General features: G+C 40.5%; 1 protein-coding gene across 1 annotated transcript; it reads left to right on the forward strand.

Moving 5' to 3' along the window:
* The first annotated feature begins 620 nt into the window (after nucleotides 1-620).
* On the forward strand, nucleotides 621-23,073 carry LOC136863749 (carboxypeptidase N subunit 2-like). The gene is made up of 2 exons (XM_067140102.2): nucleotides 621-1,238; nucleotides 21,871-23,073. The coding sequence occupies exons 1-2, from the start codon at nucleotides 621-623 to the stop codon at nucleotides 23,071-23,073; spliced, it is 1,821 nt and encodes a 606-aa protein (XP_066996203.2).
* Nucleotides 23,074-24,199: the final 1,126 nt, after the last annotated feature.

Consider the following 24,199-nt stretch of genomic DNA (forward strand, 5'->3'; position numbering starts at 1 on the left):
CCGCACTTAAGCGACTACAGCTATCGAGCTCGGTAGGCCTTAAGTTAGGTACCATCCCGGCATTTGCCTGGAGGAGAAGTGGGAAACCACGGAAAACCACTTCCAGGATGGCTGAGGTGGGAATCGAACCCACCTCTACTCAGTTGACCTCCCGAGGCTGAGTGTACCCCGTTCCAGCCCTCGTACCACTTTTCAAATTTCGTGGCCGAGCCGGGAATCGAACCCGGGCCTTCGGGAGTGGCAGCCAATCTCACTAACCACTACACCACAGAGGCGGACCATGACGTTATTTAAAGAATTATATTAAAATAGTAAGTAGGAACAAGGTAGATCAGTGCATTACCTCGCTTGCTAATGGACGATAGGTAGGTCAAGTTTTGAACGTATTTCCTTTGTTTCTAATTTCAAATTCTAAGAGTATAGTGGGACAACGTATTTCTCAAGGCTGCATCCGCCCATCTCTCTAATCCCTATATATTACAAATACACACGTCAGTACAGCCACAACAACAGTGAAGATTTTCAGCCAATTTCGGATAGAGTTGACAATCCCTTGAGTCTCTAAATGTAACATAAGCAACTCACTAAGGAGGTAACTATGGAACTTTTTTCTTTTCCAGATGTCTGTAATGCTGGTGTACCTGCTAGCAGCCATTGTCCTCCTGACAGACCCTGAACTGGCTGCTACCTTGTGCCCCCAGTGGTGCCAGTGTGGTCTGGAACTACGAGGTCATCACCAAGTGTTCTGCTCACAAGGAGCTATGGTCGACCCAATTCCCATCATGGCCATGGATCAACAAGTGGAAATACTGATCATTAGTGCGCCAGAATCAAACCCTAACTTCCTTACCATCGGCCCCATTTTCCAGAAGTTCAAACGTCTCGAAGAACTTCACATTACGGACTCAAACATACCGGCCATTGGCAGGCACTCATTCTGGGGTGTTCCTACTCTTCAGGTGCTGAACCTCACTCGTAATAACATTTCTCACGTCCTCGACTACAACTTCAGAGGGCTGGCCAACCTGCTCAAATTACACTTGGATGATAACAGGATCGAGTCGATGCCGAGTGGAACGTTCCGGTATCTTCAAGAGCTGCGAGTGTTGACTCTGGCCCGGAACAGGATCTCAGAGCTTGTACCACGTCTCTTCCTCATGCTGGGGAAACTTCATGAACTGGACTTGAGTGGAAACCAGATCAACGAACTCAATCCTGAGGTCTTCAAGGATATACAGGTAACACCATTTTTTTCACTACTTTTGCATTAATACTCTTGGTATGTACGGTGCCTCGTTTCACGATAAGGGAGGGAAATAAATGTGAATATCGTATTAAACACCAAAGTAAATAATGCCATGCTAGAATTCGTATACACAGTATCCATGTTAATCAAAATAATTAAGGGGAGTAAAAGTAGAACAGTCCGCCTCTGTGGTGTAGTGGTTAGTGTGATTAGCTGCCACCTCCAGAGGTCCGGGTTCGATTGCCGGCTCTGCCACGAAATTTGAAAAGTGGTACGAGGGCTGGAACGGGATCTATTCAGCCTCGGGAGGTCAACTGAGTAGAGGTGGGTTCGATTCCCACTTCACCCATCCTAGAAGTGGTTTTCCGTGGTTTCCCACTTCTCCTCCAGGCAAATGCCGGGATGGTATCTAACTTAAGGCCACGGCCGCTTCCTTCCCTCTTCCTTGCCTGTCCCACCCAATCTTCCCATCCCTCCACAAGGCCCCTGTTCAGCATATCAGGTGAGGCCGCCTGGGCGAGGTACTGGCCATTCTCCCCAGTTGTATCCCCTGACCCAAAAGTCTGAAGCTCCAGGACACTGCCCTGGAAGCGGTAGAGGTGGGATCCCTCGCTTAGTCCGAGGGAAAAACCGAACCTGGAGGGTAAACAGATTATGAAGATTATGATGAAAAATAGAACAATCTGATATGCCCCTAGTAGCATGACACAATCGCTACTAGAGGCCACATACACTATATAGCGTTATGATGGTATCCGTTCGAGAAAAACAATCTATTTCATGCCACCTTTGCAGTTACAGAACTGGTGTTCACAGTCAACTGTACTTTTGAAACGAAGTGACCACCTGCGTGCTTCGTGTGATAAGAATGTGTCCTGTTGAAAGAAAAATGGCAGGAAACGTCAGTTACCAAGTGGCCGGGATGAGTAGCTCAGGCGGTAGAGCGCTGACCTTCTCAGCGCAAGATGACAGGTTCGATGCCGGCTCACTCCGGTGGTATTTCGAGGTGCTCAAATACACAGCCTCGTTTCAGTAGATATATTGGCACTTAAAAGGGAAAATATTCCTGCACCTCGGCGTTTCCGAAAACCTTAAAAACCGAGCTCGATAGCTGCAGTCGCTTAAGTGCGGCCAGTATCCAGTATTCGGGAGATAGTGGGTTTGAACCCCAAGGTCGGCAGCCGTGAAGATAGTTTTCCGTGGTTTCCCATTTCCACACCAGGCAAATGCTGGGGCTGTACCTTAACTAAGGCCACGGACGCTTCCTTCCCATTCCTAGGCCTTTCCTGTCCCATCGTCGCCATAAGACGTATCCGTGTCGGTGCGACGTAAAACAAAATAGCAAAAAAAAACCTTAAAAGCCGTTAAAGGGAAACAAAATCAATATTATTGGTTTTAATTGTACCGGAAACATACAGAGACATGCCGTAACGCAAGATAAATAGTGTCGCTCACCTCTTTGATGCACAAAGGCTGGATGTTACATCACACCATCGATGAGTTAGACGTATTTCCATCAGATATTGATTGTCTGTGGAGTCGATGCAAAGAGGTAGATCGAGAACATTTGGCAAGGCAAGTTGCTTTACGTCGCACCGACACAGACAGGTCTTATGGCGACGATGGGACAGGAAGGAGCTAGGAGTGGGAAGGAAGCGGCCGTGGCCTTAATTAAGGTTGTGACTTCCCCTCTCGGAGAACAATCATCGAACGAGAAATGCAACCATTCAAGCTAAGGGCGCCAATCTTTAAGTTGATGACTTAAAGATAAAAATTTATAATCAAGCTTGGACGGACTCTTATCACAGGGGTGGGGTGATAGTGCACTAATCATTAAGCAGGAGAATTAGAAATCAAAAGGCTAATTAAGGCAGATTGATTAAAGTGAACTAGAAAAATACTGTTTATTATATTTAATATAAATGACGACGGTTTAACGAGAACTGAATTTACAATAGAAAATGAATTTAACAAAAAATTGAATGACTCTACTTCGCGAAAACTTGCAATATCTTTAACTCGCTTGCTCACCATGTAGTCTTGTTCTGCTGGTCCTTGGAAAGCTTCCATTCTTGTAGCGGGAACATCATCGGTCGTCTTTGATATCTCTTCATCTGCAGCTAAGTACCATTCCTGCCTTGCAAATTGCACCCACCACTAATTGGAAGATGACTTCAAAACTAACACTCCCTATTATGCTTTATCCCATATATTGGAGATAAGCCCTAAGTCATAGTTAGAAGAACCACCTTGGGTTTTATGGAGAGGATACTCAATTAAGAATCCTTCCAACTTTACTGAAAATGTGCTCTGAAGTTTCATTTCTATCTAGATTAATACTACCTATTGACTTAGACTGGTTCAAACCGGTCTTGTAGCCGAGCTGTACGTACTTCCTGATGAGAGTGGCTATACACCCCTCATTCAGAATTTCTAAGTATCGAGACGAAGAATCAAGTAGAGAATCAAGTAGAAGAACAAGTAGCAGATCAATAAGAAAATCACGTAGAAGTCTCGTAGAAGATCCGTAGAAGATGAAGCCAAGAGCTCCAACACGCCCTTTTATAACCTTCTCTGGCGCTAATTACAGGTCGCTACACGTGGTCCAATCAAATGACACGTCTCTCCCCACTCCAGATATTAGAGTTGACGGGTCTTAACCATGATATTAACTGTTCTTCTATTAGTCCTTTCACTCAGTATCCATGGCAACATGACGCTCCTTTGAAAATATAGGCGGTGATCTGTTTGAATAATTCTGGTCGAAATACGGTAGCTTACGTTAGAACGCTTGAACACGTGCTCGCTTTTCCCAGAACTTGGTGTCTAAATTTGTCCTTCCTTCTTCCTCGGTGATGTGGCAAGATAGAGGAAATCTACTGCAAGTTAATTTTAAACGAATGTCGCAAGAATCTAAGTGAATATTAGGATATTCAGCCCTCGTTTACAAGTCGTAGTTACAAAGTAATGAAATGATAGTGAGCAAATGATTAAACATGAATTATAATACAATTACATACCAAAATAAATATCATGACGTTAAATTCCTGAATTAATTACACATAATAAAATTAACATAATTACACTGTAACGTCTGGAACGTTACATACGCCCCCAAGAGTTCTTAACAAATATCACATGAGTTGAGAACTCACACACTTACTCCCACATTAACTTGAAATACCTCTATTACCTGCCCATTACGAGCGACATTATTTTCATACAATTAATTATATCTCACGGTTTCCATATCTCTCTTAGACTGCTTACCATTGCGAATGTCTGTTATTTCAGTTCATCTTGAGGTTTAGATACTAAATTATGCCCAACACAAGCAACTTTCCATTTTTGTAAAAAACAAGATTATCCTAGAGAATATAACATAATATATATACAATTCAGATTACAAACTCTGCCGAGTGCCTATTTGTCCTTTACTCCCCATCTTTCCAACATTCTTTGCTAGATAGCAGTAACACGTTCTCTTCCAATCTTTTACATTAGAACCATGGAAAACAAATGATACAAACAATTTACACTTTTATCACTCTTTCGAATGTTTCAACCTTATCTTGAAGCAGGATGCAATACACTTTACACGAATTCACACGTGATTTAAGCTCACGGTAAAATTATTGCAAGTTAGAAATGCACATACGGGAAAATTAATTATTTGCCGTCGTCAGCTTTAATTAGCCTTCTGTAACATCTCAGAAAACAAATATATAAAATTTCATGGCCTCACATACGGAAAACAGATGATCTATCGTCAATGAACGAGCGTAAATCTACCGCCACACAAACACCTCCCTTGTTTACAAACACAACTAGAAAATACCACCACAATTGAGACGTAAACTCATTCCGCTCGTAGTCTGACATAACAAGTAGCAACTTCCCCGAGTTACTGACCTATATCTCACAATCCGGTTCAGCCACCTCACACGACAGGTATCTCCGTAAACTACTAATGTTATATGAACCATTCATTACGCTCTCGCCATCCGCTAACTTGTAAGCACAGGGTCCTAGTTTTCTATGTACTTTATAAGGGCCTTGATATAAAAGAAAAAATTTCTTTGTTACCTTATCCTCACTATTTGACAACATGGGAACTCTCACCAAAACCATATCACCTACCTCAAGGTTATCAAGTACCTTACGTTTCTGCTGCCTTTTACGTTTATCTCCAGATTTAATCAGGATCTCCCGTGCCAGTCGGACGTAAAATTCAGCATTACGAGGTGGTTCCTCGGGCAAACCTAACACTCTCACTACGCTCTCGCATTTAATACACAGACGTATTGATCCATCAGACTTAGGCACGACAATTAAGGGATTAACGTATTGACTGTTTGATAATTCAATCACATCGTCTGCTAACATAGCTTGAATTTGATCCTCTACGGCTTTGGCATATTTGTATGGTATCGGATACCGCAGTCCGCTGAATGGAGTCTTATCCAGCACAGAAAAAGAATGTTCATACAGATGGGTAACACCAGGTTTCTCGGAGAAAATCTCCACGTGTTCACATAACACTTCAAATAACTTGTCCTTCTGGACTTCATTCAACTCATTTCTACTTACGGCTTCTTTCAAGCCACATATTTTATCCTCATTAATCCACAACTGGCACAACTTCAGGCCCTCACTAGCCTCTTCATTTACTTTAGAAACCTCTCTCATTCTCCACACTATACTAACTTCCGTTTTCCTCTGAATTTCCTCCTCAAACTTGACCTTGATATCCTCATTATTCCACCTCAAATTTAGCACTAGATCATTGTAATTTAACTGAGCCAATTTTAACGTTAACCAGTCAGATCCCAAGATAAGATCAAATATCAAATGCGGAATTACCAAACATATCTGAACGCTAATAAAATTATTAATACAGATCGGGACAACTACTTGTTTACAAATTTGCTTAGACTTCTTTCCAACAGCCGTAATGATGAAAGTAGACTTAACAGGCATTTCCTCCAACTGAATACCCTGTTTCACTAATGACTCATACCACTGAGAACTAATACATGATATTTGGCTACCAGAATCAATCAAAACTTTAACCCACGCCCCCCAGACTTTCAATTTAACAACGGGATTGACTACTTTATTACTTGAATCTTCATTATTCTGCTCGGGTTCATACAACAAATCGTCTCTAACATCTAGGTCATATGGTAACACTTTCATGGCAAGACACTTCGCTACCTTCGTACTAGGCTGGAATTCTGACCTAACATTACAGCCTCTAGTTAGTTTAAAGGTTCCCTTTGTGTATTGACGTTGGACTCATTAGTACATTGCTCTGGCCTCCGTTGGGAATTTCCTGTCCTATATTCAGGTGCTCCGCTCCTGCTGTTCTGCTGAGGTCTGAACTGATTGCGAGCTTCGTGATTCTGTATTCTACCGTTATGTCTCATTCCGTTGTGATGACTAAAATTCTGAATATTCTCCGTTCTACTCCTAAGGTTACCTAACGCATCAAAACTGCCTAGTAGGTTCTCCATCTCCTGAATAGTACCAACTTTTTGCATGCAGGCCGCTTCTCTCACCCTCTCCGGAAAATGTCTCAAAAGTAGTCTTACTACATCAGACCCCTCGGTTATACCATCTAAGTTCTGACAAATCATGACATGTGCCAGGAAGTACTCGGTCATAGTAACTCCTTCATGCTGTTTGTACCTCCCAAATACCACCCTTTCTCTCTCCCGAGCTTGTATCGCTTCATTCCAGAATTTCTCTCTAAACTTATTTCTGAATTCTTTCAGGTTCGTCATCGTCTGCCTATATACCATGAACCAAGACCGAGTTTCTCCTACAAAAGCATGGTCAATATTTTCCATAACGTCTTCCCAGTCCATAGACCCTTCCTCTAGACGCTTTTCAAATCGTTTTTCTATCATCTTAAGGAAATCTAGCGGGTTCGTTTGTTTCCCATTAAATTTAGGTAGTTCAATTTCCCTAATGTAGCTATTTCCTAGACATTGCCTTCCCGTGAAAACCTGTTTATCCTTTGCCACCAGTTTTAACTTATTTTCTGCTTTCTCCATCCGGCATTCTACATCTCTGTCTCTCCTATCAATTTCTCTCTCCAAATTAACCTGCTTCTCTTTCAATGTCCTAATTTCAATCTTATTCTCTTCAGCTATCGCAAACCTTTCTTCACTTGCCCGGGTCTCATCTTCTATTCTAAGCTTTACTGTGTCAATCTCTTGTTGGACGTGGTCTTTGAATATCCGTATTTCCCCTCTTTGAGTCTCAACTCTCTTATCAATACTAGTGACCTGCCTCATTACTTCCTCCCTAGTAGAGTTGTTTTCCTTCCCCATTAATTCCAGGAATTGACTTCTCTGCTCCGCAAACTTTTCTTCTACCTCTTTCCCTTGCCGTACATATTCACTTTTCTGGTCCTCTAATCGCTTATTAAAATGTTCATTTTTTACCACCAGATCGCGTAACTGCCTACTGTGTTCGCCCATTCTTCGATTCGCTTCCTCCTTATTTTCCCTCATCTCCCTGCTTAATTCAGCTTTAGTTTGTTCTAACTGTTCTTTAAGTTCAGATTTAGTTTGTTCCAATTCATTTTTTATTTCAGTTTTACTGTCCTCTATCTTACTTAACATTAACTGCATCATTCCCATAAACTGATCATTATTATTATTTTCATTGTTAGTGTTTACTTCCGCTTCGCCCCCCATCCTACTATCATCTGACTCCATACTGACTTCTTTCTGCTTGCCTTCACTCTCCATACTACTTACACTTCTATCTTCAATTTCCTCTCCTAGACTACACAACTCTTCCTCTGAACTCAATACATTATTGCCTTTTATCGCCCGTCCACTGCGCAACATCCTCTCCTCTTTCGTCTGATCAGCCATGACCCTTCCCACGATCAAACACTCCTAATGAAACGTGGATATCCAAATTTTGCCCATAATACGAATTCTGATATTGTTACTGTCATTAACTGCTCCGTACTTAATGATTTTCTCGCCACACGTTGGAGCGGCATTTATGTGACTTCCCCTCTCGGAGAACAATCATCGAACGAGAAATGCAACCATTCAAGCTAAGGGCGCCAATCTTTAAGTTGATGACTTAAAGATAAAAATTTATAATCAAGCTTGGACTCACCATGTAGTCTTGTTCTGCTGGTCCTTGGAAAGCTTCCATTCTTGTAGCGGGAACATCATCGGTCGTCTTTGATATCTCTTCATCTGCAGCTAAGTACCATTCCTGCCTTGCAAATTGCACCCACCACTAATTGGAAGATGACTTCAAAACTAACACTCCCTATTATGCTTTATCCCATATATTGGAGATAAGCCCTAAGTCATAGTTAGAAGAACCACCTTGGGTTTTATGGAGAGGATACTCAATTAAGAATCCTTCCAACTTTACTGAAAATGTGCTCTGAAGTTTCATTTCTATCTAGATTAATACTACCTATTGACTTAGACTGGTTCAAACCGGTCTTGTAGCCGAGCTGTACGTACTTCCTGATGAGAGTGGCTATACACCCCTCATTCAGAATTTCTAAGTATCGAGACGAAGAATCAAGTAGAGAATCAAGTAGAAGAACAAGTAGCAGATCAATAAGAAAATCACGTAGAAGTCTCGTAGAAGATCCGTAGAAGATGAAGCCAAGAGCTCCAACACGCCCTTTTATAACCTTCTCTGGCGCTAATTACAGGTCGCTACACGTGGTCCAATCAGATGACACGTCTCTCCCCACTCCAGATATTAGAGTTGACGGGTCTTAACCATGATATTAACTGTTCTTCTATTAGTCCTTTCACTCAGTATCCATGGCAACATGACGCTCCTTTGAAAATATAGGCGGTGATCTGTTTGAATAATTCTGGTCGAAATACGGTAGCTTACGTTAGAACGCTTGAACACGTGCTCGCTTTTCCCAGAACTTGGTGTCTAAATTTGTCCTTCCTTCTTCCTCGGTGATGTGGCAAGATAGAGGAAATCTACTGCAAGTTAATTTTAAACGAATGTCGCAAGAATCTAAGTGAATATTAGGATATTCAGCCCTCGTTTACAAGTCGTAGTTACAAAGTAATGAAATGATAGTGAGCAAATGATTAAACATGAATTATAATACAATTACATACCAAAATAAATATCATGACGTTAAATTCCTGAATTAATTACACATAATAAAATTAACATAATTACACTGTAACGTCTGGAACGTTACAAGGTTGGTGTGAAAATGAGGAAATCACGGAAAACCATCTTCAGGGCTGCCGACAGTGGGGTCGAACCCACTATCTCCCGAAAACTGGATACTGGCTGCAATTAAGCGACTGCAGCTATCGAGCTCGGTAATTTGGTAAGGCTTCAAGACGCTCTTTAGTTTAAAACACCACTCTTCAGGTAAACTCATCGACATCGTGCAGCTCTTTTCAGGTACACCCCCAATGGCGGTCAGATGCATGTATCTTTTCACCACATACCAGCCCACCTGCTTTTCTTAAACACTGAACCCGGGCTTCCGAGGACAGTAGCTAATAGCGCTAACCGTTACACTACGGAGGTAAGCAACACCACCCATATTACCAAGAGATGGTCGATAAATCACAGCCTGTTACTTTGTCACCGGTATTTTTCTGTCACCGATATATCAGATACGCTGCCGCGGAAATATCTGTCACAAAATATCCTTTAAGTTATGTACTTGGATCACGCTCACAGGGCTATGTTATCTGCTGTAGCTCAAGCTCTGTATCCGTTTATCATTTACCAGTTACCTACGGCAGGGCGAGTAATAGTGCATTTAGGAGCATAGTAGAGAAAATACCTGTCTAGCGTCTCTATATGTCAATAGCTAGCTCATGTTTCATACGTAGCGCGAATCGAACAGATCAGTCCTCAGCTGGCAAATGAGGCATTTTTGAGTACATAAACTTAATATGTTTTTTTCGAGAAGTACTTGTCCGATTTTCAAAATTATCACGGTGCTGAATTTGTAATGTTTGTAGATTTAAGGCAATGTGTGCAAAATAGTGTGGCACCGTTTTAAAAAGTGATGTTAGTACCATAACCTCAGAAAATATTAACGTCATGACACAGTACTTAAAGTCCGATTATTAGCCCTTTGGTACCATTACTGAAACTAAAAACAAAATGCCAATATATTTAACCGTTCACGAGTTATTTGAGGCGGACATCTTTGCTGAATTGCCGTGTATATGGGAGGAATCTTTGTATTAAGTTCATAAATTTATTATTTTTCTCAATTTCCTCCACGAACCGGAGTCCCATAGTTCCTGATTTAATGCTTGACCCGGAATACAACCATAAAGCAGAGAGGAGTCGTCGCTTCAAGCTTGCACTGCATGTAGCCTGTGATGTTTACCCTTCACTTCGCCTACTTGTCTGCCTGGCCGAGGCGGTAAAGGCGTGCTCGGTTCGCCCGTAAGGACGTGGGTTCGAATCCCGGTCAGAAAGTCGTAAAATTTAAGAAACGAGATTTCCATTTCCGGAGGTGCACATAGCCACGAGGTTCACTCAGCCTACACCAAAAATGGGTACCAGGTTAATTCCTGGGGGCGAAGGCGGCCGGGCGTAGAGCTAAACACTCTACCCCATCAAGTGCCGAGGTTACGGATAGTGGAAGCTTTTACTTTCCACTCCTCCAAGGACCTTCATGGCCTGTACGGAGATGACTTTGCTTTGCTTTGCTTCGCCTCCTTGTCATCTAAAAACGCTAGCATGAAACTCTGTTGTCAGGTCCTCCTTCTCTAATAAAGGAAGTGCTACAAGTTGTCACCAGCGTATCGTTTGCGTGAAGATACGTGTGCGGAAGGCCATGAGTGAAATTCCACAGGATTTGATGTGATTGCCATATTGACTACGTGAGTAAAGCGTCTCTGGTGAACACCTGCCATGTGCTATGCAGCAATTGTTGCTGAGATTGGATTACTTCTGACAGTTAGGAGAACCTGGTAGTCATCCATGGGCACCTTGCTTTCAGTCATTACATTGACCACATTGAGGATGATCATGTAGTGCCCGATTCATAAGGTGTGGCTCCAGAATTAATCCTCATGAATAAAAATGCTAGGCGACCTGCTGTTGGTATTGCCATGGTCATTATGCGCGAGGTTCATAGACTTATTCAAATGAGCGATTGACCAGCGATGAAGTCCAATTTAAATCCAATTGAACACGCGTAAAATATGCTTGAGAGGTGAGATCACGGCGATTCTTCTATACTAGACACACCAACAGCCTTTCTTTAAATAACTGGAATCTTGTTCCACATCCTCTTCAATTCTCTTTTCACTGATATGGCGTATGCTAATTGAAAAATATGCGTATTATTTTGTTTACCATACTCGTACTCTAGGAACTGCCTAGCATTGATACTTGGTTCTCTCGGAGGGACGTGGAATCAATTTCCCGTCAGGATATCTAGAAATTAAGAAACGAGACTTCCAATTCTGGAGAGGCACATGGGTTTACTCAGCTGATACCAGAATGAGTACCGCGGAAAACGCGGTCGGGCATTGTTCTGACCACTCTATTATACTTAGTGCCTAGGTTACAAATAGGGGAGGCTAACCCAAGCGCCATTATGGCCTATAAGGATATAGCTAACTACTTGTCGTTGCAAGTCATTGGTTTATTCGTACTCTACCAACCAATACACGAGTGCTTTATGTAGAAATGGACGTTTTGAAATCTGCCTTTAGGGACTTTGCTGTGACACTGGTATAGTGAGATGAAAAAACAAGGCTCTTCGCCTGGCTCCCAGCTCTCATCATTGCCTAAACAGAAGCCCAGGCCCGGCTCTTGATCTTTAAGGTTTGCGAGTTGCTTTGCAGCAACTCTTGAGAGTGATTTCCGACCCATTAAACCTATCGTGGCAGTATTAATGTAAATTTTGCCGAGAATGTTCACCATTATTTATAGCTGTGTCCGCCTGTGTGGAGTGGTTAGTGTGGTTAGATGCCACCCCCGGAGACCCGGGTTCGATTACCGGCTCTGCCATGAAATTTGAAAAATGTTACGAGGACTCGATCGGGGTCCACTTAGCCTCTCGGAGGTCAACTGAGCAGAGAGTTTTCGAATCCCACCTCAGCCATCCTCGAAGTGATTTTCCGTGGTTTCCAACATTTTAGCCAGGCAAATGCCGGGATGGTACCTAATTTAAGCCCACGGCCGCTTCCTTCCTTTTTTCTTGTCTATCCCTTCCAGTCTTCCCGTTCCATACAAAGCCCCTGTTCAGCATAGCAGGGAAGGCCGCCTGGGGGAGATACTGGTCCTCCACCCCTGTTATATTCCCGACCAAATGTATCACGCTCCGGGATATGGCCCATGAGGCGGTAGAGGTGAAATCCCTCTCTGAGTCCGGGGGAGAAACCAAGCCTGGACGGTAAAATGACTATATAAAAAATAAATAAAATTTTATAGCTCTAGAGAAAAATATAATCTGCTTCCGAATCAAAATATGTACTGCACGTAAACTTACCACGCATTTATACCAGGTATCAGCTGCCCTTACCAATGTTTCGTTCTGCAGCCCAAAAGACGCATGAGATCACCGTGAGGTCGGTATTTCTCTGCTAGCTTCCCGTATGATACTAATGCACTCTAAGCACATTCTGTAAACGATTCTGAACACTATTATCGTTTTCGCCGTGTGACTAGAGAATATTCGAAAAATAGGACATCCGTTTAATCATTCATCGTTCGTCAGTCTACCATGTAACTATTGAACGTTTGGGCCACTATGAAGGATACCTACCTTCCTTACCTATCAGCAATTTTCATGAGATCTGTCTCTTGGGTCGTTTCGGGTTCTTCGTCACTTGCTGAGGTAAACGGAAGGGCTCAGTAATCCTAATCTATCTACTCAAATGAAAGGTCTATTCAAAAATATTCGTATTTATTTATGAAATTACGGAAGAAAATATTAAAATCAATATATTTTGGATTCAATCTTGTCCACTTGACACCACAATAATTTAACACAGAGGAGCAGAATACTGGTTTGAGCCTTTGACTTACCTGCCTGATGGGCATCCTGACTAGCAACCATTATCTCAAATATTAAATAAAGGAAAGAAAGTCTGGAAATTCTTAAATTCGGCTTCCATGTGAGACTGCATGTACCATCATAATGATTCTTGATGGTCAAGCCTCGTAACACGAACTCTGGACTCTGAGTATAATTAAGGCAGTCCAATTGGTATGTGCCACACAGTGGTTGTACGGCATGGACCCTTAATTGAATCGATGTGACCTGTGACTATGTCATGGACCGACCTCTAAACTTCTAAGTTACTTTAAAGTCTTTGTGGATGATGACCGCAAGGAAAATGATGCTACAGTGGCATATGGCCCTAATCTAAGTCACTGAGGTTGATGAACCATGACGATCCAAGTTTCTAAGCTGAAGGCTAAACACAATTAAGTTACATCGGTTGATGACCAAAGTTTCCACTTTACTAACCCCAGCACATTTAATGCTCAATCAATCAAAGTCAAATAATACAACAACAACGCTCACAATACTTTGTGGCAGTAAAATCTATTACCTTCGGATATGTCACCTTAAGCGTTACGTTAACATTTGAACTTTCCCAGAAAAATAAACTAAGATTTCCAGAATGCATCTTCAAGCTATTCACTTGGTTTAAAGTTATTTCACAAATACGGTTTCACTGAAATTTATAATTTAATAAATTTAAATGATTTAATTAATCTTTATTAATATCAAATTCTATCTCCGCGGACGAATGGTTTCTTTCACAAGTTCCTACTCAAATTCTGACGTAATAAATTTCAATTTCTTTGATCCTGTTTATCGTCTTTAGAATCGTGCAGCTGGAAGAAAATTTACATAATTTATTTCCAGTAGTATATCTGGTTTCATGTCATCACACTTTAAGTTTAATCTGATACTAACAATTATTAATACTTGGATAACCCTAATAATTAACTATGCAACAAAAATCTGCATAAGTAACTCGCCATACAAAGTAAGCCAATTCCGATGTCATATCTAGGGTGACCAGATGTCCTGCTTTTCGCAGGATACTCCTTTTTAACACCCTATCCTGCGGTCCGCGAAGAGGCTCGAAAATTGTATAAATATCCTGCTTTTTATAAAATATCCTGCGAAAATACTGCGAAATATTTTTGCATTATAAATAGTTTCATTCCTTTTGCAGAATATGGTATATATAATTATTAATATTTTAAACTAATGAACGGTACTGGTGATTATCCAGATGATCAGGTAGTGTGGTTTCAGCTAGCCGTGGTAATCATGCCGAAAGTTAAAGGTAAATGTGTACTAAATGCCGAGGGAACATAGAACAGGCCCTACAACGAGCGTGGGCACGGGTGGCCAATCTGAAACCTCTGCTATATAGTAGATACATCTCAAATTCCATCAAGAGAAAGCTCTATTTAGCATGTATCAGACCCATACTGCTCTACGGGTGCGAGGCCTGGGGCTGTATTCCCAAGACTCCACTTTCAAAATTAGAAATTTTCCAAAATAAGATACTGAGAAAAATGACAAGAGCCCCCATTCTGAGATCTAATAGGAAGATACGCACTGAAGTCCGTATTCCGACAATTAGAACTCAGATAAACAAGCTAACCAAGATGACCAAGGCTAGAATACTCCAAGCCCAGTCCACCGATCAGGGCATCTCGCTATAAAAGCGGGTCATTAGAACCAAGAAGCCTAATACTCGTTACAAGTACCGGGGCCCTTGGCTCTTAAAAAATAATTTCGGCCTTTTCCAAATTTTAGCACCACCCGTCCATTAAATACCTCTAAATTACACCCTGAAAAGTGCCGTTTGTTAAGAAGGCTCCTTCCTCTTCTCCGCCACTAATTAAGCATATATTCTCCAAATGATTGTAGCGAAGAGGGGGTTTTCTCCTCTGACTTGTAAGCCCCCACCTACAAGACAGATCGCTTTTACCACCGCCAGTGCAATTGAGATTTTCCGGTTCATCGGCTATTCCTTGGAAACAGATGAGTAAAAGGGCATAGTTCGCCCTGGGACTTCCCATTTCTTCGCCCACAACATAAAAAAGAATTGCAGTTTCTCTACCCGATTATAGTACCAGATAAATCGAAAAGCGACGTTCGCTGCACCAAATGTTCAGCTTTGTTTTCAATAGCAAACGGCGGGAAAAGCGAGATTGTACGACATTTGGATACTAAGAAGCACAAACTCGCTGACAATGCTGCTGCATCCAGCTCATTTCTCACTACTTTCTTTCGAGGAGCTGAACTGGGGTCAGCTGAACAGAAATTGGCAGCTTCTGAAGGCAGTTTTGCATTCCATACTGTTAAATATAACCAAATATTTCGCTCGGCAGACTGCACGTCTAAACTGCTTCAGAAGTGTTTCGAACCAAAATATTCGTGTGCTACGAGAAAGTGTGAAGCTATTGTCACTAATGTGATTAGTCCATTTGCAATATCTGAAGTGAAAAAGGACTTAGTAAATGTGAATTATGTCTCGGTCTACACAGACCCTTCAAATCATAAATCGACCAAACTTTTCCCCATTCTTGTTCGCTATTATATTTACAACAAGGGGGTACAGGTAAAATTGTTAGATTTTGAAGAACAGGTAGGGGAAACTGCTGACATTATTTCGTCATTCGTCCTGAAAACGCTAAATGATTTTCATCTTGAAACTAAAGTGGTTGGACTTTGTGCAGACAACACTAATACTAACTTCGGTGGCTCATCTCGGAAAGGTTCTAAAAAATGGTTATTGCATCGTGCAGAAGTCTCTTGAGAAATCGATTGTTGGTGTTGGTTGCAGTGCTCACATAGTCAACAATGCAATACAAACTGCTGTGGACTGTCTTTCAGTTTGTGTTCAAAGTGTAGTGCAAAAAATCTACCCATATTTTCACATTTACACTGTACGTGAGGCCTCCTTGATTGAATTTTGCGATTTTGTCGAACATGAGTATTCCAAAGTTCTTGGTTTTAGTAGAACAAGGTGGCTTTCCTTGTTACCTTCCATTGAACGAGTACTGAAGTTGTATCCGGCCCTGAAATCATATTTTGAATCATAAAGCAGGTGTCCAACTGTAATCAAACAGTTCTTTGATGATCCCTTGTCTGAGGTGTGGTTGAATTTTGTGCATAGACAAGCAGCAATTTTTCACAGCGTTATTCAGTTATTAGAGGGGCAACATGTTGTTATGTTCGATGCTTGTAAAGTACTTGAGGATCTCAGGAAAAAGCTCTCAAATAGGCTAGACTGTGTGTTTGTACCCTCAGTTGTTCAATCTAAACTAAAGAACCTCGAAAATGATGGCTTAGTTAATGTTTCACATTTCAAGAAAAATGTTGAAATATTTTACTCCACTTGCTTGGAATACCTAGACCAATGGACTTTTCATTTTTCTGAATTCAGTGTGTTAATTTGGGCAGATCTTAATTCTGTGTTCGAATGGAGTGATGTACATAGGTCATTAGATGTTATACTTAAGTGCACTGGGAAAGACTTACAGTATGTGATACAATGCTTTTTGATGAGATTGTTAATATCAGGGAATATGTCACAGTTACTAAAGTAATGGAATGGAATTCGTCTCGTACACCAACTCATTTGAGGTGGGTGGAAATATTCACTAATATTGAAGATAGAAATATTGGCTTCAGGAATATAGGTGATATTGTAGAATTTGTGTTATGCTTGCCTGCAACAAATGCTCCTACAGAACGGGTATCCCCATTAACGAACAATCTTTGGACAGATGAAAAATCCAGGCTAAAGCCTGAAAATTTATAACACATGGTAATCACTAGGTGCAACTTGGATTATAACTGCGTAGAGTTTTATGACATACTGCGTGGAAACTTAAAGTTGTTGAAGACAATTCGTTCAAGTGAAAAGTACGAGAGCCTGTCACAGTGACTTCACACTGCAACGTGTTAATGTAACACTGAACACTGTGTGTTGTAATGTAAACAAATGTAATAGCATAATAGGTTTTTAGGTTAATAAAATTTGGTAATTTTTGTTATTGGAACATATTACTTCCTTTTTATAGCATCTAAAAATCACATTTTAAAAAGTTTTTTTATGCTTTAGTGAGAAATAATGTACGATTCGTTGTATGCTTTTTACGCTTGTATCGTTTAACAGGAACGAGAAAAATTAGCGATTAAGTTCGCTGCTAGATCATATTTACGATCAGGTCCTGCTTTTTGTTTCTGGATATCTGGTCACCCTAATCATATCTCATCATGACATTTCCACGAAGCTTTGTACACCCCTCAAAATAAATAAATCAATCATCACTACCATCACTCTATATTTTGGACAACCCTGAAATTGGCTAACTTCGCTCATTATAGTCTAACTTTGTGGTTTCAAATATACATTACGATCTCAATTAAACAAATTCACAGAATCTAATAACCTACACGTTACTCCAGGATGAAGATTCAACTAGTTCACGCACATTAATGATCTCCGTTCCAAAGAATGCAATCTCATTTTTAACACATAGCAAGCAGCACAACTCCCATTATCTTCGAACTGCCACCATCAATCAGCTGGCGGCATAGGAAACAAGCGACCCTCGCTCTCAGCTTTGATATAACACATCTGTCCCATGTCATGCGTAACTAGTCTACAAGAATGAAATCTTCGACTTCGCAAATAGAATTAAAATACGATATTCCTGACCAAACAGATATGCACATAGATTTTACTTTTAAATATCCTTCAATAATTGAACACGTCGCAAATTAACACTTGCGTTGATTCTCTCACACTTTTCCCATCCCAAACATTATACAAATGTTATCCTCGGGCTCACATAAAATCCCTGCATCATTACAGGCTTCCAATCACTTGATTCGCAAATCCTATCTCAACACATACGGCAAATCTAACCTCTTGCCTCAAACTCGACGACTCTCACTGACAAAAAGAAATGAAATAAAATCCTTAGAATCCACGACGCATAAATTACGCACAATACTTTAATAATGAACAACTTCGCATAACATGATCTCGTATTTTTATTAAAAAAACTGGATTTTCATAAACATGTCTGACAAACTTTACTGCTATTTATTGTCAGTCAGACACAGTTTAAACGGACATAGAATAGCATTACACTTCGTGGCAGATATTCACTGATCTGCATTACTCAACACGACAGCGCGCTTACACCCGATCGAAAATGGGTAACCACGGATATCTTGCGCCAATTCCATCAAAATTCAAACCGAAAATTTTTACGTCAGGTAAAAACATCTCGACATCACAAAAATATATAGGCAATAAATTCCCGGAAATGACGATCTACTTTGGACGTGATATCACTTCGTAACCCTCACTAATAACATTTTACAACATGTTACACGGCACTCATAATACTTTTAAATTTCATCCAAGCAGAAAATAAAACAAGTGACCTTTCGTCATATTTCTGACATTCATGAAACCATATGGGTGACCAACTGCGTCGTAAACCCCCATTACAAATACACATAGTTTGACATAATGAAACAAGGTATAATAGGCGGTAAGATGGCATTTCACCTACCTTATCTGCACGTCAGCTTCCATTTTAGGCTCACCTATGACCCTCTGTCATTTTATTTAGCCATTTTTACATTTATAGCTTTACAATGGTTTGTATTCATGTTTCCTGAAAATAGAACATAAAAAAAGAAATGCCCTTCACTCGGCGTCTTCGTTGATCGCACTCGACTGATTGTATGTGTTACCCGCACACGAATTACTTTATTTACAACACAATTATTTACAACTTCATAAATACTACTTCGGTATCTTGACCGTCTTTTTATCAGATTACTTCTGCAATGAACTGCTATCTCCACTTGGAGTGAAGACCCCAGCCACATCGGCCAAATTCTGTTTGTTGGACTTAGTATACTTCTTGACGATCGATTTACTGAACAGTTCAACCCTCTCTCTCAAGCCTCAATGATACAAATGCAGGGCTTTCAATATGGCGTCCCTTCTTATTTTATAGACGCTATCCCCTCTCTCCAGGCATTTTTCATTTGCCGCCAAGAAATTTTGCGTAAATTTTCCGACTTATTGGAACTGTATTAAAAAGAGTTTTTGCTGTAACCGCGTACTTGCTAACTTGCTAGCGGTAGTGTTCGCGAACATTTAAAATTTATTCTTACCATATTAAATGGCACTATTTTCTGACGATTTGGTGTGGGTAAAATAGACACGCGCGTCTCTCATTGACATATCTACAGAAATGGCTTAGCACTCTCAAATCTTTCTTACTAAAGACCAATATTGTCTTATAGATAAATACAGGACCCATATTACACTGCGTTCACTACTAATTCTTTCATTTAAATATACTTATTCAACCTAAACTTTCTTCTGTATCCATCCACTTTCGACACGTGCGGATGACGCCACCTCCTTACCATGTGTCGCCTCTGTGATATAAAGAATATGTTCGAGCTCCTCATCACAATTGACATGTGGCCTCATGTAGTAACTTTAATACTTAAAATTCTTAGGGCCCAAAGTTCATGGGTTCACTATGTTAAGATGTGTTACCAAGTGGGGGGTACAGCAAAACGCGAAATTAAAGCTTTAAACTATGATACAATGACGTGAAGAGCTTACGAAACAGCGAACTGGAGGAGTAACGTACTCTAAGGCATTATCAACCTTTTCATTGCTGACATAAAGTCACTTTTGTAAAAGCCCCATGCTTAATTATTTTTAATAATTGACATGGATACATAAAAGTCGAAAATAACATGGGAAAACCAGAGAGGATCTTGATTCCTTATCTTAAATTGTTACACTGATTATTGAAGGTCCTAAACTGATAATTTTCTAACACAAAATAGAACAACGCTATGTCTAGTAAATTGAAGGTTGTCCAACATAAAAGTCCAACAATTAGATAAACATAAAGAAAATAATGAAAGAGCAATAAAGAGTTCAATATATATGCTTCTGGTGGTTACAGAAGGTCCTAACTCTACACTTTTAAACACACATATGTAAATACACTGAATACAATAACTTCAGAGCTGCCCGATTTGAATTAAAAAGAACTATATTTTACTGTAACAATATTATGCAAGATAAACACTAAAAATGCATTAACAGTTCCTATGCATCTTGGTATGAAATCACTTAGTAAAAAATGGTCCAGACCAGTTAATTAATGGTGTCGAAAACTGGTAATTCCAAAAAAGCAGGTAGCATATATGTTCCGAAATGCATGTCTCCTTTGAAAGTGTTTGGAGCGATGTCTTTCCACTGTTGTAAACGCGAACTCGGTGGCGTTTTCTCCTAGACACACTTGTAATATTTATTTGTTTCATTTGCTATGTCTTGCACAAGGATAGGAGAAAATAATAACTGAATAATGTCCTAAGCCGTTGTTTCGTTCTGTAACAGACCTATTACAATAACACTATTTGCGTCACGAAAATCGTGCACGACTGAACTAGACACATTACCCTGCAGTTAGGACATCGGAAGCTAAGTACGGCTTCTTTTCTCAAGCTTTGCCCACTTCGTTGGTCAACATTTCCATTTTCATTATAATCAGTGTCATTACTATCATCATTACTCTAGAAATCACTAAAATCGTAATATTTATCTTCCGATACTAATGTGGTTGAAACCCTTATAACCTTGGATTCGGCAAGATTGTGCTCTTTGCTAACCGAGTTAATAACTTACTCATCCCTGACGCGGGTCTCTCTGCGAGCTTGCACATTGGACATCCCACAGCTGATATATCAGACCGTCGTATTTGTTGTATTCATTAATGAATAAATCAACGGATAGGCATTACAAAACTTTCTATGCACTGCGGTGAGATGCCTGTATAAGTCCGCGGAATTTGAATGATTTCTGATGTCAACATTGCGAGTATTGCGTAGTTATAATCGGATGTATGTCTCGCTCGTAATATTATGGGCCCAGCAGACTAGCAGTCATTCTCTACTACTAATTATTTTATTCAAACACGATCGATATATAAGTGCTCGTGACACTGTCGACAGAAGGAATTTCACGAAATGTGCACCTCTAATAATGCTGGAAGCTCACAGGCATCAAGTGTGCAGTCGTGTGCGAGTCTACTTTCATTGAAATAATTTTGTAGATGTTCAAATTAACCTAGACGTTCCTTCAGGCATCCACTTTTGAAAACGGCATATTATCAAGTTCCTAAATCACGAAGCTGTAAATTGCTGGTGAACAAAAGTATGAAACTTCAAAAAGTGAATTCTGTGCCAAAAGGTGTGAATGCAAAACAGTATAGCGATCATGTTTTTGTATTATATTAATATGTATTCCCATGCGAATTGCTACTGCAATTCAATCCTTCTCTCCCTACTCCCGCCCCAATTGCTCATTGCACATACCTTTTTGCGTAGTCCCCTAGGTGTTTATGCTATATTAGTTTCACTGGTATTGGTTGTACAATACACACAGCATTTTTCGTGTGGATTCCTTGTGAAAAACTATTCTCAAAATTAACAGTCTAAAGGATATAACGGCTATAGAATGATATACATATGCATTTCCACGATACGTTCTAATACTTCTTTTAATTCTGTGCAGGAACTACGAGTGTTGCGATGTCGAGACTGTGGCCTGTCCAACATCAATACGATGATCTACCGCCTACTGCCCGACCTGAATCTGCTTGACTTTGGAAACAACGAATTCAAGTACATCGCCTCCGATGAGTTTCGATTCTTGCGAAAGCTCCAAGTGCTCCAGTTGGACAGCAACCAACTGCCGGTAGTTCTGGAAAGGACGTTTGGGGTTCAGTCTCACCTGCAGAAGCTGAATCTTGCTCGCAATCGCCTTGCGAAGGTCACTACCACAGCCTTCGCCAACCTCACCACACTCCGGGAGCTGGACCTTAGTTACAACAAGTTGGATCACCTAGAGACCACTATATTTCTTCCTCTTGCTGAATCCTTGCGACATCTCGAGCTCAGTGGCAATACGATTTCACTTGTGGAGGTGAAATATATCCTACGAGTTGTCTCGAAACTCCGTGATCTCGCACTTGCAGATATGGGACTTTCGGAACTTCCATTAGGTTTCTTTGTCTACCATGAACATCTCAGATTCCTAAATTTGTCCGGGAATAATTTCGTTCACTTTCCTGTGCAGATTCTATCCCCAGTGCCCAAACTACAAGAGCTTGATATTTCAAGGAACAGATTTCGTGGAATAGATGAGAGATTATTATCTCGCTTTGAGTCAATGGAGACGGTTCATCTCCACGATAATCCCTGGGCTTGTGATCTATGCCATATTACACCGATAATTAACCGTATTAATAAAAGTCACACAGGAACATTTCAAGGACTCAAATGTGCGACTCCATATTCTCTTCAGGGTAGGTCGCTGGAATCACTTCACTACTCATCTTTGGAATGGTGCAGTAACACTAGAAGTGGTTTTGGTTACATGAACGGTGGACACTCAGAAATTGCTACAGGATTTCTAGGTGGAGATTCTCGTCTAGGACTGATCGCTGCTGGCGCTACTGTGCTCTTACTTCTCCTGACAGGGGCTATCCTCCTCGCTGCTATCGCCTACTCCCGCAAACGCGCTGATCAATACTACACACGCGAGGATCAACACGATGGTATCTTCGAGAACCCAGCAGCAATCCTCAATGAGAATGGGGGCGTTAATTGCAAGGTCACGCCTATTGATATTGCTAAAACCAAAAAAGTAACAATCTCCACTATTGATGATATCGCAAAGTACTCCGAATTGCGTACACTTACGAACGGGACTTGAGTAATGAAGTAGAGCGAAAGGCTCGACACACATTGCTAATACAATATCTTTGAAGTTCTTCTGAAAATCTTCATGTTCCAGACAGGTACCGTGCGACCTAGAATGATGAAAATGCAAGGTTTAGTGGCTACAAGTAATGTAGACGCATCTCGTATCTTGGATATTCCACGAATCTCCAGGGAGGATAGGCGGCGACTGTGATATAAGGATGTGTAACTTCATTAAAGGCGAGGACAGAATCCTTCTAATTAAATTTCTTTCACAAGAGATTCTATCACAGTTGAAATACCGTAAAAAACTACTTTGTATTCGATATAAAACGCAATTGCGAGTGCTTGGAAAATGTGACGTGGTAATTCAAGTAATTCAATTCTTTTCACTGCATGTGTTGATCACGACTAATAAATTCGAAATATGTATGATTCAAAGGAAGTTATTCTCTTAAGCTCACGATAATTAAAATATAATGTTACTGTTTTAGCCATTCACTGACAAAGTACTGCAACATCCTTACAATGACTATTTTTATAGCATTATTCTTATAATAAAAAATAACATTTCTACTGTCCATCCACGGTTTTCAGTTTTTGTAACATAGTGTGAAGTTCGCCAAAACTTGTGTTCTTGAGCATTAATACATACAAAGTTAAACTGTTCTCTTAAAATTAGGTACAATTCCTAACGATATGTATCCTCAACTAAAACGACCTTCCTTCCTTTGCTACAGATTATACAACTTGCTCATTGCTAATTATAGAGTTGTCGCTGGGGCTGTATAAGGCCACGGTCGTTTCCTTCCCAGACCTAACCCTTCACTATCCTATCGGCATCGTAAGATCTGTCCGTGTCGGTGCAGCGTAAAACAAATAGCGAAAATATATATACTTGTCAACATTTGATGGGGGGTACAAATCGGCCTGGTTCAAATGTTTTCACAAAGCAATAATTGGAGGTTTGTGCAAGATTCTTCTTGTTAGAATTCTTACTTAGAGAACTGTAAAAATTCTTCGACAAAATCTTTAGTTTTAATAACTTTCATTTCTTTCATAGATTTTGTAGGACACATCTTACAATCCTAGTTTTTTCCTTCTTTTCTTTTCTTGGAAACAGGTTGTGGATTTTCATT

Source organism: Anabrus simplex, chromosome 2 (assembly GCF_040414725.1).
Source record: "Anabrus simplex isolate iqAnaSimp1 chromosome 2, ASM4041472v1, whole genome shotgun sequence".
Classification (NCBI taxonomy): Eukaryota; Metazoa; Arthropoda; class Insecta; order Orthoptera; family Tettigoniidae; genus Anabrus; species Anabrus simplex.